A 15,067-nucleotide genomic window follows, 5' to 3' on the forward strand; every position below is an offset into this window, starting at 1 on the left:
ATTTTGGGTCGAGGTCGTTTTTTTCGGCTTGGACTTGGGTCGAAGTCGAAAAAAACGACCCATATTTTGGGTCGAAGTCGTTTTTTTCGGCTTGAACTCGGGTCGAAGTCGAAAAAAACGACCCAAACATTGAGTCGGAGTCGAATAAAACGACCCGAGCTTTGGGTCGGGGTCGCGACTTGCGGCGTTTTAACAACTCAAAAGCTTAATTACCAACATTAGTAAATTGCCCTTTGTGTAGTAAAATTTATTTTTTTGCCAAAATCACACATTTTATCCAGATTTCTAAAATTTTAAATCAAATTTATTACACTCTTTTTGTTGTCTTGTACTGATTTAAGAAATTCTAACTCTACTATTGCCTCGTATCTCATTTTAATTGACTGATTAGTTAAGAATTTATTATTTTATTTTATTTTCAAATATAAATATCAATATATTGGCATTAGAGTATATCGAAAATATTGGTAATGCCACATAATAAATATATGAGTTGACACAATAGGAATAATTTATTTTAAATCCCTATACAGCATGGCAATTTTTATTATCAATGTAGTAATATTTAAGTATTAGATAAGATTGTTCATCATAAATAGTAATAAAAAGAATATAGAATATAACTACATTTATAAAATAAAACGTCAGGTATATATATATATTCAGCAGATTTCACATCCCATAAAACTTATTTAGTTAAAATATTATGCAAATAATTGTTAATATGTCTCATTAATGGGTTATTTTATTTTAAAATGAATTGACTAGGTATACTACTTCTTATACCCCTGATTAATAGATACAGATTAGTTAAATTGAACAAAGTCGACATTTTTATACTGACCTATGGAGGATTACGAGGCGCTATTTCATTTTCTTTAGCCCTTCTCTTAAGTGAAAGTGTTGTAGGGCAGTATAACAAAAGAATGTTTGTAACCACAACAATGACAGTGGTCATTTTCACTTCATTCTTTCAAGTATTCCATTTGGCAAAGTATCTTTAAATATTTATTATATTAATGTTTATTTAAATATAACTTTTATCATTTTTGATGGCGTTTTTAATTCAAACACTTCTATCTTTAAATATAAAGGTTATATTTTATTTATATTACATTTATTCATATAACTTTTCAAACATTGTTATTAAAGATCCAGACCTCTGATCCCCCCTCCCTCCCCCTATTTTCCCTAAAGTAATGATACGAATTCCCTTGATGACTAAAATATAAAATTATATCTATTGTAAAAATGGATACTGACTATGTATGTTGTTAAATGAAGGTATACCCCTTAATTTACCCCCCTAAATGTCTATAACGCAATTGTGTCAGAGGTCCTTGATATGTACTTAAAATTTTTGGGTAGGGGACAAATAACTGCATAATATTTTTGGTGCCGAAAAGATTTTGTGAAATATTTTTACAGGATATTGCTCGATAAATTTTTATAAAACTTATAGAATAATAGAATAGTGCAAGTTTATGGTAATTTGGCACACAAAATTAATACGGGATGGGCCGGATTGATTTCTAATTGCGCATTATTATTAATACTAAATGCTTTTTACTAATTCCGATTTCGCCAACTCTATATTAGTGAAGTGATAACATGATTAATTTTTTATTTATTTTATTTATACAAGGGATTAACAATAAGACCATTGTTAGAATTTTTAAGCGTGAAAAAGGCCCAGGATAAAGATAAAAACATGGGCACAATACTGTTTGCCAGAGTAAGTAATATTACTGAAATTCAATTTATTCTTCCCAAAAATTTATAATTAAAATTCCATATTGTATATTTTATTATTTTTTAAAAACATTATTTTAGTGCATAGATCACCTATTAGCCGGGGTTGAAGATATCCTAGGTAATCAAGGCAAGAATCGCTTAAGGGAAAAGTTTTCATAAAATATATTTCTTCATTATTATATATATTTTACATTTTAATATGTTAACCATCATATCCAATAAACCGAACAAAAAACCGTATTGAGCGGTTATATTGTCATAACCAAACAGTTGTAATAAAATTTTCCAAAGAAAGAATGAAACAGTTAGATTCTTTGAAACCCTTTTAACTCGGTTAATAACGGTTTTTAAAAATATTAACTTATTTTAATAAATGATTGGAATATTCAAAAAATAAATAGTAAAGATTTATTTTTTATTACATTACTTATAATTTGTAATTTCTTATTCATATTTTATAATATAATAAAGAAATTCAACTTATTTTCTACTTTTTTATTTGTTTGAATATTTTAAAAATATTTAAAAAAAATATATATTATGATTAATTTAAATCAAAACCAATGACATTAATATAGTTTAGACTAGCTATTCAGCTTTATCGTTAAATTGAAAGCTATGGTTGCTATGCAGAAAATTATTTATGTCTTAAATATTTGATAGGTTTATTAGTGATCTGCATCAGGTCTAATTTTTCAAACCCAGCCCTGCCCAATTATTTTTTAAATATTAGTTCAGCCCGGCCTGATCCCAAATAAATTGTTTTTATTTATCCAAAAAGTCCGCCCGTAGGTAAAAATATATTTGCCCCCCCCCCCTCCCGAATTTATTAAATAATAGAAAAATTTAATTTTTTTTAAATTATTTTTTTTACGGTTAAAATTTTATTTTATTATGAATACTAATATAAAATATTTAAAAAATAATATATCTAAAAGAATGTAAGAACATATTTAAAAACAATATAAATTATAATATAAAAAAAGGGAGAAATTTAAAAATGATAAGTTAAATATCGTCTGGCCTAGATCCAAGGATGGAAATAAAATTAGATCTACATCTCTCGAGTTTTTGGTCTAAGGTATAAATTTTCTTTGGGATCTATTGTGATTATTATTAATTTTTAAGAATAAAAATATACGCTTTCTAATTGCCAATATTTGTTGCGTTTGGATAATTATGCAGCTTTATGGTATCAAAGATTGCCCTTTCAACCAAGGCATGAGAGTGACATCGTATGGTCCTTTATTCTCAGAAATATTTAGTCCAACTCTTTCTAAAGTGGATGAAATGTTAGCTGATAATAGTGTCTTGTGAATTAGGTAGTTAATTGCTCGAAAGCAAGAGTGCTTGCCCTTAGAAAATTTACTGTCAACCAAGATGTTGCAACTAGTGCATGAGTGAGGAGCGACTAATTTAGTTAAAATATTGGCACTTGTTTCCTTCAAAATTTTAAAATATATTTATTTATTTCACAAAAATGAATGATATTATATTTAAAAATTTAAGCCTGCCCCTACAGCCCGATCCGATTTTTTTTTTAAAAATATCCGGACCGGGCTATTCAGATTTCTAAGGTGTATATCGAAAAATAATTGAAGTAAAAATACATGTATAAAATTATAGAAATAACTCGAAAATTAATTTAAAAAGCAAGAAATAATAAAATATTTGTTAGTATATCTATTATTGCGAATAATGCAATGACATATCGGACTTGGATGATGGTGAGAGTTAGCATTTAAACATAAATTTTATTGATTTCTAATTCAACATTATATATTTGAATGAATAGAATTTAGATGTTGATAAAATTTATTTTAATTATCATGTGGCCAATTATTTAGAAACAGTATAATAACAGTATTTAACCCTAATCAAAATTCAGCATTCCCCCCCCCCTCATCATATCTTAAACAAAGAGGATTGTCTAAAATCACCGGGTGTATATCTTATACTATGTAATTCATGCGTTAAAGCAAATATGGGCCGGGCCATGGCAAATATAAGTGGTTTACTTTATAAAAAATTATTATGGACTGAGCCGGACAACTTGTACAAAATACATTATATGGGCCGGGTAAAAATAATTTAAGGCAAGGCTGGGTCAAAAAAATTGATAAAAATTTTTAAGTGTCTGTTCGAACTGGGCCAGCCCATGACGACTTCTAACTTCAATATTAGATAAGGTATACTTAATTAAATCATGCTTATTTTATTCTTCTAACTTACGGTCAACAGTTTCAAATTTTAAGAAAATATATTTTATACTTTTTTGGAAAGAGTTTCATAATGAGAAACGTCGTGGGGCAATAATTCTAGTAGCCATATCCCAAGTCAAAAGGACTACTCTGCTGGGGCTAATTTGAGCTCTCTTTATTTAATATTTAATAAGCATAAAAAATATATTTATTTTAATTTCAAACAATCACTCATATAAATTTTTTTGGCATAAAATTAAAATTTTTTTATATAACCGCTTATATAAATTATCATGATTCTATGTTTTATTTGTTTTAATTACAGGATAGAGCTATTCCAATACAAATATCTGCAACCATACTTAGTGAAAAAAGCGTCTTCGAGGGAGGACAATCTTGTACACATTTGTAAAAAACTGAACAAAGACGAAACTAATGAATTGTTAAAACAATACCATGGAGATATAAATGCACTCAAACAAGCAATTTCCAATTATTATACAATAATAATAATAAATACTTTATAGATATATGTTATAATTTAAAACGATAATTTTTTATTCTTATATTTAGGGTCTCACCATATGTCATCTAGTGGATTTTTTGCGTGCCAAAAAGGAATCTACCAAGGACAAAAATATGAAAAACACATTGCTAGAAAGAGTAAATCTTTTTGTTGATTTTCCTTAAGGGGGACTTTTAGTGTCATTTTCCCATAAATCTTATTGAAGGGCTTTTAGTCCTCTTTTTGTGGGCATTGGTGTCACATCTTTTTAAAAATACTTTGATTTTACATATATTTTAAAAAAATGTTAAATTTCAATGATAGTCACCATTTAATTAAGTTATGAACTTATATCCATATTATTTCATCAAATTATCTTTTACAATTGCTATTTTATTTATTTTTGGATAAATTTTATTTTTTTATGATAATAATGAAGCTTTGAAAATTTATTTTGTTACTCCGATGACGAATATATAATTCTATATTTTTATCTATTTAAATAGGGTTTTGAATATCTCTTGGCAGAAATCGAAGATTTCATCGGTCATAAAGGAAATCAAATATCGGATCCTACGTAAATTTCTTTAAAAAAGATCATGATCTAAAATCAATTATTTTGCCTCATGCATCGAACTTAAATTAAAATGAAAATTTCTAAGACTAAATCCACATAAGAACAAAATAAAAATAACATTTTTTACCCTCAAAAACAATATAAATTAAATCTAGAAACATTACAAGATTGAACTAATCCTCTCAAAACAAAACCAAGAAATAGCTATTTTTGTCATAATTAAATTACCATTATAAATATAAAAAAGTATACCCGATTGATATAATTAATAGTGGATGTTCAAGTTCATCGACTTATATATAAATATTAATTTCGATGGAACTTTGAAATAAAAATTAAAACGTAACAGTATCAGGTTAATTAATAATCGCGAATATCATTTATTGAGAAGGAATTTTAGGGCGAAGGTCATATCGCATAACAATTCCGATAAACATTTACAGCGAAAATAACGCAAACTCATCATCGCATATATATCGCGAAGCCTAAAACCGCAAACACTTTGGCGAATACATTTAAGCGAAACTTTTAATGCGAACTCATTATAGCGAAACTTTTACAAATATATTTAAGTGAAGTCATTATCGCGAAATTAAATAATAATTTACCCATATAAGTACTTAATTCGAGGGCATTTCATCATTTATTGTCTATTAAGTATTCAAGAGTTGGCTTAATGTGACCTCCCCAATAATACCTCCCACCCCCCTTCTTTTAACATAAATTTTGATAAAATTTAAAAATACGCTTTGTACTCTTAAAAATAAATTTTATCAAAGATTATGAAATAACATTATAAAATGCTTAGAATTTTTTTTTTACTTGTGATTAAAACATCGAAATTTAAGAATTTTTACCGATTTTGTAAGTTTTAAAAAAAATCATAGATGATTTTGTTAAAAAATTTATATTATCTCAGAATTTTTACCGATTTTGTAAGTTTTAAAAAAAATCATAGATGATTTTGTTAAAAAATTTATATTGTCTCAGAATTTTTTCATTGAATTATCCGAGTTAATTTTTATAAATGTTTCTTAATTATTATATATATAAATGTGAATCTCATTTATTTGAATTTTTTATTTCTCAAATAAATCATTGTTCCCTTTGGGCAATTTTTTTCAAAATATTTATTTCAATTATATAAACCTAAAATGTAAATTATATATTGTCGGTCTAGAATTGGAGTGCCCCACTTGCAAAATTGTAGGAACTATTTTATAGTTTAGATTCAAATATCATAAAAACTTATAGATTCATATAAGTAAAAAATTATTGAGGGGCAATTCATAACACTACCATCAAATGATAGCCTGGAAATTTTTTTGAGAGGAATATATATATATCTGACAAAGTAAAAATCAGGTGAAGCAAATTAAAAACTTTATGAATTATTTTTGTTCAAAATGCAACATTTTGATTATATTTATTAAATAAAGGCAAAATAAACAGACTGCTGTAAATCTAAATTATATCATATAAACACATTCTTTATTTATTCCTATTTTATTCATAGAAATAATAATTTAGCTGAATAAATAATTATGCCAATATTTAACTGATTCAAAAATATTAAAATGTCAAGTTGAGCACTCCAATTCTGGACAAAACATTTGAAGATCATGGCCACCTCGTAAAAATAACTGCAAAGTTATGATCAAAAAATTACAAAATATTCTGTTTCTGAAAAAGAGAGAATTAGGGATATTATGGATAAATCATTTGTGTTTCAATTATAAAGTTTTTTGTTATGGATGATTTTATCTATTTCATAAATATAAACCTTTTCTCCATGTAATTCAAGCTCAGTGGTTGCCTGAAATCATAACTGACTATCACTAAGTTTATCTATTATTCAACCTTCATCTTTATCTCTACTATCCTACTTGCTTTGAATCTCATCGCTAGATGACACAAAAATTGATTCCTTTTGCTATTCTTTTGTTTGAATAAATGTATCATATAAATAATTATAAGATTTACATTTTATAAATATTTATAAGATTTGCACTTTCGAAAATTAAATAATTAGGCAATATTGGAAGAAATTTTCAAAAATAATTGATTTGATACTAGTTCGATTCCCGGTATTCCAATATGGAAACATAAATGATTAAATTATTTAGCATAAATGAATATGAAAACATAAAATATCATAGATGTATTTTTGAATCACGATTCACAGATTAAAATGCAGTCTAAGGCGTGTCATTATAGTTTTTATAGCTTATTATAAGTCGGTTTTGTTTAGTAACGCAAAGATTGATGAATTATAAATAACAAATACTAATCAGACAATTATTGGCTCCAGACATCACTGTTGCAGTGAAGATCAAGCTATTGTTTTTGCGATATTAACTTCGCAGTAATAAATTTGCCAAATAGCTTGCGCTATATTATTTTCACAATTTGGGTTTCGCGATAATGACTTCGCTATAAAATTTTCGGATTCGCAATAAAAATTTCGCTTTCATGTATTCTCTTCATAAAGTTAGCCGTAAAGTGTTTCTCTACGAAAAAATTTCATGATATTTGATTCGTGTAGTATTTGCAAATGTGGATTCCTAATAAAGGTTTCGCTATAAAATCCAATCACTATAATAAACATTCACAATAAAAGTTCAGCGAAAAAGTGTTTCGCGATAAAAGTTTAGCTGAATTAATATGATACCGTAATTTACAGATCTTTAATATCATCCCTAAGCGATTATTGAATACTTTTTTGAAAATTCTTTAAAATAATCTAATATATATAATCTCCATAATCAAAACATGATCGATTTCGTATCCTCCTAAATGTATTTAAAATTTAAGGAGACTATATAGTGTTTTTTAAAATTTTGTCATTTATTACCATACTAGCTGAGGGGGTTGAAGGGTAATTATTTAGTTTGTGTGTATGATACTAAATATACTTTATTAATAAATTTTATATAAATATAAAAATTAAAGAGAAAAAGAGGTAAAATTGTTGCAATGTATACCGTGAGCTATTAGAAATATTAAAATTTAAATTTGTGATGGAAATCATATTGGATAAAATTTAAAATAGAGATGCTTTAAGATTTTTGAATTTTAAATGGGTTATACATTGGCCTGAAAATTTTTTTTGCAGACATAGCCAGGCCTGATCAAAAAACTAAGTCCCATGCAACTTTCATAAAATTTTGCCATTTATTTTTATTGTAATTTAATAAAAATGTCTTTAATTTAATTTTATATTTAGAATAAAATTTAGATTTGTATAGAAATCATATTGGGTAAAATGTAAAATAGAAATGCTTGAAAATTTTTTAATTTTAAATATGGGCATGACATTGGCCCGAAAATTTTTATTTGCAGAAATCGCTAGGCCTGATTAAAAAACCACATGCAACTTTCATATTCTGATTTTATTTTTAAATGAATTATGACTTTTATATATTTTATTTCAGTTCTCAACTAACAAATTATTATGGTCTTTGGCGGGCTTGAGAAAATTTTCCCAATAATATGGTTTTCAGAGATTTACCTATCTCCAGGCTTGGGAAAAAATTACAAAATTATTATGGGTTGGCCAGGTTTTAGGAAATAAAATTCAGGCCGATGTCTGGTCCATATTTAAAATTAAAAAATTTTCAAGCATAATTTTAAATTTTACCCAATATGATTTCTATCACAAATTTAAATTTTATTTTAAATATAAAATTAAATTTAAGATATTGTTATTAAATTACAATAGAAATAAATGGAATATAAAATTAAATTTAAGACATTGTTATTAAATTACAAGAAATAAATGGCAAAATTTTATGAAAGTTACATGGGACTTGGTTTTTGATCAGACTTGGCTATGTTTGCAAAAAAAAATTTCAGGCCAATGTCTACCCCATATTTAAAATTAAAAAATTTTCAAGCATAATTTAAATTTTACCCAATATGATTTTTATCACAATTAAATTTTATTCTAAATATAAAATTAAATTTAAGATATTGTTATTAAATTACAATAGAAATAAATGGAATATAAAATTAAATTTAAGACATTGTTATTAAAATAAATGGCAAAATTTTATGAAAGTTACATGGGACTTGGTTTTTTGATCAGACTTGGCTATGGTTGCAAAAAAAAATTTCAGGCCAATGTCCACTCCATATTTATAATTAAAAAATTTCCAAGCATCTCTATTTTAAATTTTATTCAATATAATTTCTATCATTAATTTAAATTTTATTCTAAATATAAAATTAAATTTAAGACATTATTATTAAATTACAATGGAAATAAATGGCAAAATTTTACGAAAGTTGCATGGGACTTGGTTTTTTGATCAGGCCTAGCTTTGTCTGCAAACAAAATTTTGAGACCAATGTCTACCCCATATTTAAAATTCAAAAATTTTGAAGCATCTCTATTTTTAATTTTACCCAATATAATTCCTATCAAATATTTAAATTTTGATATTTCTAATACCCTTAATGCTCACTGGTTAAATTGCAAGAATTTTATCTCTTTTTTTCCTAAATTTTAATATAAAGCATATTAGCACCATATACACAAACTAACTAATTACCCCTCAACCCCGTCATTCTTGACGGGTTATCAGCTAGTAATAATATAAAAGGTTAATTGTAACTTTAATTTTATGAAAATAAAAAGTATGCTGTTCTTTGAACTTTTACTTTGATTTTTAATTTCATGTATATAACTTTAAAATAACAATTAAGTATGGTTGATGAGAGTCAAGACAAAAATATGCCAGTTGTTAACATATCAAAATATCCAGTTTACACAAGTAAAGAAGAAGCCAATAAATGGTATTCCTTGGTTGAAGATGTACTGCACCCGCGAGGTCATCAAGTTTTGAAACATTTATTTTTTAAATCAACCATTATATATTATAATTGATGAAGGAAAATGATTACTTATAAACTCATTTTTAATTAAAATTCTTAAAAAAATTACTTTTATTTTTTATGGTTTGGTTAATATATTTAATCGTAAGTTGGATTTACTGTTTGCTTTTGCATACGCCAATTATTAATACTCTATTTTACCTTAATTTGTTATGTGGGATTTTGTTTGTGAAAGTAAAAATAAAATCCTCTTAGAAGACTTATGGTTTTATATTTTATTGAATATTGAATATAATATATATCCTAAATATAAAATATAATACAAATCTAAAATAAGATATACTCTCCCATGAAAATATAATACAAAAATGGTCATATTGTAAAAACCTGGTTATGCCGAAGTTTTAAAAATAAAAGCAATTAACTAGTTGAAAATCACAAAATGGATTATTTAAATCTTTATTTACTTCTCATATTTTCTATTTTCGAATTTCCTTTAATTTCATAAAATACAGTTAAAATTATTTCGATAATAGATTATTCCCCCTCCAGATCAAGCTAGGCCTGGAATAATTTCTAAAGACAGGGTCTAGGCTTAAAAAAATTTAACCCAGGCATGAAAATGTATACCTTTCAAGGGATTTTTTTAAAATGTCTATTTTGGCAAGTAAAATAAAAATTACATTTATTATGATCTTTTTGGTTACTCTTACTACCATAATTACCTATACTTGTTTTTGAAGTTATAATCAAGTTAGTATTTCAGGACCGCTCAGGAAATAGCGATAACTAAAAATACAGCTTTATAATAAAAAAAGGATAAAATTTGGATTTGCTTAATTTGAATTTAATTTTTTTATTCAAAATAAAAGCCAATGTTATTTAAATTTAAACCTAAACTCGCTCATATTTATGTTTTGGCGGAAGACAAGGATCAGGTTAATTTTTCGCCAATGCGAAATTATTAAACGCGTATTGTCGGTTAATTTAAACACTAATATCGTTATTATTTGATTGCAAAAAACATAGATAGATATATTTTATGGGCAAAAAATATTTCGGATAATAATAATGCACCAGCGTTCAGTATATTTTTACTGTTGGTATTCATTACCTGAACATTAATATCATATTTATTCTAGAAAATGATAAATGTTATATTGCTTATGTTCACCATATAAGGGCAAAAAATACAGCCGACGCATGCTCTTCCACAATCCATCTCTAAGTAGCATTCAAGCTACCCCTTCGAATCAACATATTCTTAAGCTAAAAACTTCGCCATTGTTTATCAGTCCACATAAAAGAGGAAAACTCTTTGAGAAGTCCAACGGTATTTATATTTAAAATTTTCTTTTTCCTATCTATTTTTTTTATAGAACACGTAAAAAGTAAGGAATTTTCAAAATATTATGGCATACCTGAAGTACTTAGTCGTTTTTTTGGTATGACCAGCTCTCCTTCCCAGGATTTGGTAGCCATCAATAAAAGAAATGGTAAAAGAGCTAAAAAAAATTATGACAATGACTTTCCCGTTGATAGTCCTACTACCTCATCCGATATATTCCGTTTTAACGCTTTAACCGAGACATTGCCTGGATCTCTATTGAATAGAAATCAGCACGTTAACTCTACATTATTACCCATCAAGGAGATCGAAAAATATATCCCTCGACTTATTACTAGTTTTCTACTTTTTATTTGACTTTTGTTGTTTTACTTTGAAATAGATTAAAATTTATTTTATTTTAATTTTTACTTTTTTTATAAGTATTTCTTAATAGTTATACTGCTTTCATTTTTTTTAAATGACTATAGTAACATGAACGTATTAAAATTATTTTAAATGACCCTTCTAGGTAAAAAGTTAACTAATGGATTTGGATCACGTGTTATTGAAGTTGGAACGAATCAAGAGAAGGGGCGATTGATAGAAAATGATATAGATACAGACACACGCCACCGGACCTTATCCTTAATAAATGCATCACCACTATTACAACCGATGAAAGTTATAATTTTAATGTTGGTTGAAATAAAATATTTATAAAGTATAATTGGTCAATTTTAAATTTAAAACAAAAATTTTTTTTGTTATTAAAGCATAATTAAATGGCAAATAAATAAAAATTGCTTGATTATCTTAACCCTCTATAGGCGACATCCTTGACCCCTAAATTCGATAAGAAAAGTGCACTACCATATTCATTTTTGTCACAGACTGGTACTAAAAGCTTATTAAACGTTGAAGGAGCGGAATCTGAAGAGAGTTTTGCGTCAGCCATGAGTTCGCATTTAGTAAGGGGATTACCTGTTAGCTCCGACTTGGAGGAACCTACAAGAAAGAAAGACATACCAAATAAGTCGATTGTTGCAAAGGCGGGAGTGCAAGTCGACAAACCGGTTTCCAAATCAGATAAAGTGACCTAAGTTTATTCAACAGAATTATTATAGAATTGGCCTTTGCAAATAAAGATTTAATATAATTGGATGTTAATGAATACGACGCCTTACATTTAAAAACATTAATAACATAATATATAAGAGGCACCCGACACATAAAAATTTTTATGGGGGGCTGTAAATTTTTTAGAAAATTTTATGTTTTAAATATTAATAATGGAACAATATTATCTATTATGTAGAATATTTTATTGGGCTCGCGAGCCCTGCTGCCTCCATGAAGTCGGCGCCTATGGTATATATTAATATATTAAAATTTGTTGTAATTGCTTTTATCAAATATCTTGAAAGTTTATTTATATTTTGATATTGGAAGTGAATTACATTAATAAATCTTTGTTCAAATGTTAAACACAATTTACTCCTACCTTAAATAATTATATACTTTTATATTCCGATATATATAGATGTAATAAATTTTAAATTTAACCAGTAGATAAAATATTTTTTACAATAATCTTATTATTGTTCAATATTTGCAATTAATAATATTGCTACTATCTGGATGAATTTCAGAACCATTCAATTGAAGTATCAATAATTTTTATTTTTTGAAATTAATTTCAATTATCGCCAATAAATATCTATAATTTCATGGTGTATTTGAGTGGGGTGGAGGGGGGGGGGATTGCCCATATCATAATTTTTTGTTCTAAGTAAACATAAAATATGCCATTATTAAAATCATTATTAATTTCTTCTTGCCATAAAAGAATTAGAAATTGACCTGGAGGTGTTGCACCATCCTGCCCCCCCCCCCATTTGCATTGGATTGTGTTTAAGATTATATTAATTTTTTAGTCAAATAGTGTTAAAATTGAATTTAATCATGGCCGTTCTAAGCCCGTTTGGTGACCCGGGGAAAGAATTAGATAGTATTTAAAAAGCCCCATTAATTGGGTCTTTTTGTTTATTTTAATTTTATTAATTATAATAAGAGTTTTTAGGAAACATTTTAGAGAGCACGTCACTTCTGGTTCGGAGCCCATTTCAAACCACAAAATAAATACAATTTCTAAAGATATTAAGAAATCTGGCACGGATCCAATAATTTTTTAAGGAAGGTCTGACAAAAAAAATTTCCAATTTCAAACGAAAAATAAAAAACGTCCGCAAAATTTTCAATATAATAAAAATATTTTGTTTAGGGTTATATTCATTCATTCATTACCACGCCAGAAATTGCACGAAGTGCAATTTCATCACCCACCAGGAGTTGTAGCGTGCACCATGTATATTCACTAGTATATAGATCCTATACATGATGTATACCCGTTTTATTATAGTGGACGGTACCACTATGTAGTCAGCTAGCATAGTAAAGAAGAGAGGAGTAAGAAAGAGGGGATCTATTAGTTCCGTTACCGGCAAAATAGTGTTAAGAATTGTAGCTAATATTAATAATAATAATGTACCTGACACCTGGTTAGATTTAAGAGATGGGAAAAAAAAAGTTTCTTAATGTTTGGTAAGTATATCCTTGGAAGATAACGCAATGTCTATAGAATCCATGTTATTCACTATTATCATTATTATATTGAGCCTGGAGATCGTTATCATTATTAATATTCATGGTTTTAAGATTATCATTGACTTCGTCAAAAATCATAATTCCTATTGCGCCAAAACATAAGTTGTCATTAGACTGGGGATAAGAGATTGGAAATAAGGCAGTGCGAGAAATAGTCTGATACGTCCACGATTCCTGTTCTAGTTTAAACCATATTTAAGCATGTATTGCAGATGTTCCTTTAAATGTTTCTTGTTTTTGCTGAGTGCAAGAAAATCTATAAACGTAAGATTGATCAAGTCCATGTCCTTCAGACATTTTGCCAGCCAATAGTATTTGGGGATTCTTCGCCTTTCGTAATCCGGGGTCCACTCCATGGACGAAAATATTATATTATCTCGTGAATGTCTTAAGCAGTGGCCGAGTAATTCTAATCTCCTCAAAGGAATGAGTCTTTTGATAGGTAGGATGTCGCACCTGTTCCAGAGAGTTGTGTTTGGGGTGTTGTATGGATAGTAAGTTTTAGTGATTCTTCTTAAGCACTTGTTTATGAAGGTCTGGGATGTGTTGATGTTGCTTTTAGTGTCCTGCCATGTTTCCAACCCGTATGTTAAGATGGGTAGAATTAGGGATTTAAAGAGTCTTATTTTTAGGTTCGTAGATATCTGGTTGGACGACCATAATTTAGTTAGCTGATGATATCGGGATCTGGACTTGTTGGTCCTCGACTTAGTATCCAAAATGGTGGTGCCTAATGACATTATTCTGGTTCCTAGGTACTTAAAATCCAAGACCGTATCTACCACATTATCCTCAAAGTTAAAGGGGTCGCTGTTATATAGAGGGATATTGGATACAATTAACTTTGTCTTTGAGTAGTTGACTTTCAGTCCGCATCCAAAGCAATTTTTGACAAACAATGACAGCAAGTTTCTTAATTTGTACTCAGAGTTAGCTAATATGCATACATCATCTGCATAGCATAGAAAATTTAGAGAGTTGTGTATGTTATTATCATATTGTTGATTCAGATATCGAGGGTAGAGCATGTTCTTGTTTGAAGGATTTATTCAGAATATCGTTCATTATTACATTAAATAGCATAGGTGATAAAATGCATCCTTGTTTCAGTCCTCTGTTGGCCTTAAATGGTTGTGATTTTAAGTTCAGATGTTGTGGTATCACGTTATGATTATCGTATATTATTTTTATAAGCGAAA

General features: G+C 27.6%; 1 protein-coding gene across 4 annotated transcripts in view; it reads left to right on the plus strand.

Annotated features, from left to right (window-relative positions):
• The window catches only part of LOC135925554 (probable Na(+)/H(+) antiporter nhx-9), a 39,395-nt gene extending 26,670 nt beyond the window's left edge, over positions 1 to 12,725 (plus strand). For 3 of the 4 annotated variants that reach the window (XM_065460940.1, XM_065460944.1, XM_065460941.1), the window contains exons 8-18: positions 769 to 977; positions 1,646 to 1,735; positions 1,834 to 1,904; positions 4,282 to 4,438; positions 4,530 to 4,619; positions 4,968 to 5,038; positions 9,746 to 9,878; positions 11,057 to 11,207; positions 11,254 to 11,559; positions 11,734 to 11,885; positions 12,032 to 12,725. In XM_065460940.1, the coding sequence (XP_065317012.1) occupies positions 769 to 977; positions 1,646 to 1,735; positions 1,834 to 1,904; positions 4,282 to 4,438; positions 4,530 to 4,619; positions 4,968 to 5,038; positions 9,746 to 9,878; positions 11,057 to 11,207; positions 11,254 to 11,559; positions 11,734 to 11,885; positions 12,032 to 12,304 (1,703 nt within the window). In that variant the 3' untranslated portion in view covers positions 12,305 to 12,725. The remainder of the gene's footprint in view (positions 1 to 768; positions 978 to 1,645; positions 1,736 to 1,833; positions 1,905 to 4,281; positions 4,439 to 4,529; positions 4,620 to 4,967; positions 5,039 to 9,745; positions 9,879 to 11,056; positions 11,208 to 11,253; positions 11,560 to 11,733; positions 11,886 to 12,031) is intronic. The other variant, XM_065460945.1, reaches the window with a different exon arrangement.
• The last annotated feature ends 2,342 nt before the right edge of the window (positions 12,726 to 15,067 follow it).

The sequence above is a fragment of the Gordionus sp. m RMFG-2023 genome, chromosome 2 (assembly GCF_954871325.1).
Source record: "Gordionus sp. m RMFG-2023 chromosome 2, tfGorSpeb1-WG-v2, whole genome shotgun sequence".
Classification (NCBI taxonomy): domain Eukaryota; kingdom Metazoa; phylum Nematomorpha; class Gordioida; order Chordodea; family Parachordodidae; genus Gordionus; species Gordionus sp. m RMFG-2023.